At 38.9% G+C, this 5,155-nt stretch overlaps 1 protein-coding gene across 1 annotated transcript; it reads left to right on the top strand.

Annotated features, from left to right (window-relative positions):
• Positions 1 to 602: 602 nt before the first annotated feature.
• On the top strand, positions 603 to 2,212 carry ptger1a (prostaglandin E receptor 1a (subtype EP1); the record flags this gene model as incomplete). Its single annotated transcript, XM_079998942.1, has 2 exons — positions 603 to 1,463; positions 1,943 to 2,212. 2 exons carry the CDS (start codon positions 603 to 605, stop codon positions 2,210 to 2,212), a joined length of 1,131 nt encoding a protein of 376 aa, XP_079855068.1.
• Between the last annotated feature and the right edge of the window lie 2,943 nt (positions 2,213 to 5,155).

Here is a 5,155-nt window from a genome sequence, read left to right on the forward strand (position 1 = left end):
ATATTTAATATTAATAAATCGCTTAAATGGTTTTGATTGGAGATTATAGCCTATTGATTGTATTTATTGAGTTGGAATATACAGGATATATGGATTATAAAATAATTCACATGCCACTTTAATTGCACATATCTGTATATACATAGGCATATTCCCTCTATCTATTCCATTTTATTTCATTTTATTTTTATTGTATTTTATTCTATATATTTTTATCTTATTCTATAAGTATTCAACTTACTGTATTACGTTTTAGGAGTCAGTTAGTCGGTCTATTAGAAAGGAATTTTTTTACTTTTATTTCTTTTTTCCTAGGACATATTGTGTGCTATCACCGGGTGCGTTGCATTACATTTCACTGCGTATATGTATGAAAGTATGTATATGTATGTGACAAATAAAAAATCTTGAATCTTGAATCTTGAAAATGCATCAATATAAAGCATAGCTTATAAAAATGTATAATATTTATTCAGTGGGTTTTTTTTTTCTTTCTTCATTTAGTGTTAACTAAGCACACGTAAACAATGACCTTCCTTCTTTTTCCTGCAGAATTATTTCATCATGAACCCTACATTTTCCAATGCCAAATAATGTTAGCTATGAACCACCACAACACCTCACCGTCCTCACACCTCACCCCTTCCCCAACCCATGGCCAGGGCACGGTGAGGATGGAGGAGGTCACGAATGGCCTGTCTCAGCACGGGAACCTGACCATGGATCAGTCTACATCCAGTGGCCTTATCACAGCCATGCTGTCCATGAGCCTGGGCATCGTCTCCAACATCGTGGCCCTTTTTATTTTGGCCAGTGCCTACTCCCAGCAGCGCCGGCGCTCCAAAGCCACATTCCTCCTCTTTGCAAGTTCACTGGTGGTCACCGACTTCACCGGCCACGTGATTCCCGGAGCCCTGGTTCTGCGACTCTACCTCTCTGGAGGTGTTCCCACCGGGGACTACAACAAGGCCGATGCCATGTGTCAGTTCCTGGGTGGAAGCATGGTGTTCTTTGGCCTCTGTCCACTGTTCCTCGGCTGTGCCATGGCCGCCGAGCGCTGTCTCGGTGTTACTCAGCCCCTGCTGCATTCTTCCGTGGTTACCACCACCAGAACTAAGATCTCCCTCTCTGCGATTTGGATGGTGGCTCTCTGCGTGGCCATGCTGCCATGCTTTCAGCTGGGTTCCTACGCTTATCAGTACCCAGGAACATGGTGTTTTATCAAAGTACTGGAGGACACAGAGGAGACGGATGTGGCATTTGTTTTGCTTTTCTCTGGAATGGGCTTGACCTCACTGGCCGTGGCACTTGTGTGTAACACCATCAGTGGCGTGACGCTGGTGCTGGCCCGGCTCAGGAGGCGACCTTGCTCCCACCACTCAGCTAAATCCCATGACATAGAGATGGTGGTGCAGCTGGTGGGCATCATGGTAACCACCTGCATTTGCTGGAGCCCCCTGCTGGTGAGTAAGGGAGCAACACTTACTCAATCTCATTGAGGGCCACACTGGAAAATGGAATGGCAAGACGCACATATATATCCATATATTATCCATATCGTAATTTATATATATTTTTTTGATTGAAAAAAAAAAAACCATGTGTGACCGTATTGTCCCAGATAGCTGTTTCATCAACATTGACCACAATCCTTTGTTGACTGCAGATTATTCGACCTTGACGCAAATTGATTTCTTCACGTGTATGCTGTCTTTTGCTGAATTACTACATACCTGTATTTCTGTAGTATTTTGGGTCGGTCACAAAGCAGATGGAACCTATGATAAATTAGTAGCATTCACAATTAAATCAGATCCCTTAAAGAAATTGAAAAACAATAATCAGAAAGTTCGAACATTAAATGTCAACAATTAAATCACACTGAAATATCTTTTTTTTCCCAAACCATAATAATACAATGTGTTCTGTGTCATGTTTGCAGATCTTTGGTCTGATGTCCGTGATACACTCCTACAGGGACTCCATTGGAAATGACCTTGCCACATATAAAACTCTTATGGTATTGGGTGTACGACTGGCCTCCTGGAACCAAATCTTGGATCCTTGGGTGTACATCCTGCTTCGCCGCGCTGTTCTCCGCAGAATCTCCCTCATCACCAGGGGCCAGTTCAACATAAAGGACAGCGTGTTGCGCCGCTGGGAGCCCACCTCCTATAGCAGCACAGAGAAGAATCAGGTCAATCAAATCTGACCCCCAAGAAAAAGGGGTCCTGAATAGATCAAAACCATGAAGTGCCAAGACCGCAAAAGGTTCAACAGGATCTCCTCTGAGGGTTTCATCGAAGAAGAATCCAAACCAGTCTGTGAGACGATTGAAGGAACAAAGAAAACTCAAGCTGCTGCACCAGCGATGGCATCAAGATAGAAAGTTCTATGCTTGTATCTAGATTACAAATCGAGGCATTGTTTTCATTTGTTAACGTGGTTTCTTGACAAATATTGGGTGGGCTAAAATAATCGATGGAATTTGCTGATGCAAGCTCATTTGCTGACCATACAAATTAAAGCTATCTCATGATGTAATTTTTCCACTTATTTTACATAATATACTCTTACATTTTACTTTTAAAGTATTCCTTTAGACTGGCAGTGGCCCATCTGATGCTATCAATACAACTTCCAGATCTCTGTTTTTACTGGTCTATTAGGTCACCTCACAATGAAATAGCAATTTTTGATTTATTTATTGATTAATTTAGTAAAATGCTCATTTAAAGACAAGGCTATATCTTATTAGTAGTAATCTGCAAATTTAAACCAAATATTTGATGGTAGATTTGGTATAATTTCACAATGATACCCAGCCAATGCTTTAATATACAGCCATAATATAACATTGTAATGCCTGCAAACAAACCAATCACAGTTCCTTCACCAAATTCTTTTTTTTTTTTTTTAAGTTATGTTCAAGTTCATGTTCAAGAGATTATTTGTCACATACATATACATACGGTCATGCATATATGTCTTAATATTACTTGAATTCTCCCCGAATTTTCTTATGATATGGAATGGAAATAATTGTCAGATGAATGTAAATAAAACAAATGTGCCAGATACACATCTCTTTTCTCTTTGTTATTATATTGAAGTGAAAAATATTGAATATGTTGTATTGAATTGAATTAAACGAGAGAGAGAGAAAGAGAGCGATAGATACATAAACATTTACCCAAACAGATATTCATAAACAAAGCTGATTGTTTAGCAGAGCAATTTAGTTCTTAGTTGTTTTCTCTGATTGTAGTCTGTATTAAGAAACACCAGTAGAGCGTCAGTATTCCTATTCGTCATCAATTTTTAACCCTTGTCATAACTTTTTTGGTGTGAATGTTCCTGTGTTTTATGTTATCCTATCCAATAACCATAATATTTTCCCCCACTAGCTAACAGTACCTAATTATGCATGGTAAATATCTTTCACCAAAAACAAAAAATCAGCTGAAAATAACATGTAATGATAATTGCAATTTATTATAACAATGGAAACACTTAAAAAGAGGTAAAAAAAAAACCCGAAAAACAACCTCTAACAAAAACAATGGCATTACACTGACAATGTGTTGTATATATATATATATATATATATATATTTTTTTTTTCTTTTTATTATTATTTATTTATTTATTTATTTATTGTTTATTGTATCATGTATATGTATATACATTACATTTATGGTAAGTACGCTTTTGAGGTATGGAATTTATTCTGACTTTATTTGTAACATGCATGTACAAAAACTATTGCTATAGATTATCACAGTATATATTACCCATAGAAAATGTATTGTCACTACACACATGTGCGTGCAACAAATAAATACATAGATAATAATAAAAAATTATGAAAAACAGAAAATAAAAAAAGGCTTTTGGTGATGACAGAGTGCTGCAGGAATAACTAAGGAAAAACTAAAACCAAGTTGTGAAATGAGCTATCACTTCTGCACTTCCGGTTCACTCGTCTGGAAGTCAATGGGTTTTTTGAATGGGATTTTGGTTCGACGTCTGAAACAAGGTCTGTGGTTTACGTGAGCTTAGGCGATTCTCACGTTTTGTTCTAGGATTTAAAACACATCAGTTAATGCCCCATTTGTGAATTTTGGAGCTTTTTCGCGTCTTTAAAAAGGCAGTGGCCGTGCCCGTTTTCATGGTTCATTCAAATTCCGAGGAATTTCTACTATTTTTCTGGAGACGCAGACCACCTTAAACCATGTCTAGATCTGTACTTATAGTAGTCAAACTACTGTACTTATAGCTGACAGTGTGTATTTTACTGTATTTTTCCACACTGACCCCTCAGGACCGGGTGTATTTAAAAAACGACTGTACTGATAGCTGTCAAACCTGGACAAGATTACGATAAGAATTCCAAATCGCATTTATATAACAGCTTCTGATTTGTGAAAGTATTATTCTATCTGTGAAAACAGGAGCAATGATCGCCCTCTTGCAAACTATTCAAACTCAAACTTTTTGTGGCGGAGGTAAGCACGCAAAATCAAAGCGACAAGTTGGAAGCTTAGTGGTGGTGACGTTAAGTCTTGCGACCGAGGTGTAGTTCCCTTATAGCCCAACGTCAGATTTTTACTTCTGGCAATCGCATTTACGCCTCAAACATCATAACAGTGGCGTTTATTTGTGAACATCATCTTGTTGAAAAAGACTTGTAAGAGTCGTTTATAGTATGATAAATGTTTGTTCGACACAGAGCTTATTTTCCTGCAACGATCCAAAAACGCAATGGAAAAATCCCATTGGGGTCGACGCTAACGTCCGGGTTGGCCTCCAAAAATACGTCATCCCTGCAGCACTGACGGGCATCCCTGCGTCACTGCTGCGTTCGAATCAATTCCGAAATCGGGAAATTCTAAACTCTAACGGCACGACAGCAACGGAATTTCCGGGCCGACCGCTCGGGTCCGCGAGGAGCTTCCAGGGGTAACGGTCCTGACATCACAGTGACGTGACAGCACTCGCAGTTAACGATGATAACGTTCCCTTTGTATTCGTTTTTATCCGAAAACGCTTATCACTTCTAACTTAACCTCTGTGTAGTTTTCATGTTATGTTAGCATACACATTTAGCTGGAAGTGGGGGCTACCGACTCGGAATGACCGATTACCAACTTGCA

This window comes from Zeus faber (genome assembly GCF_960531495.2).
Source record: "Zeus faber genome assembly, chromosome: 4".
NCBI lineage: Eukaryota > Metazoa > Chordata > Actinopteri > Zeiformes > Zeidae > Zeus > Zeus faber.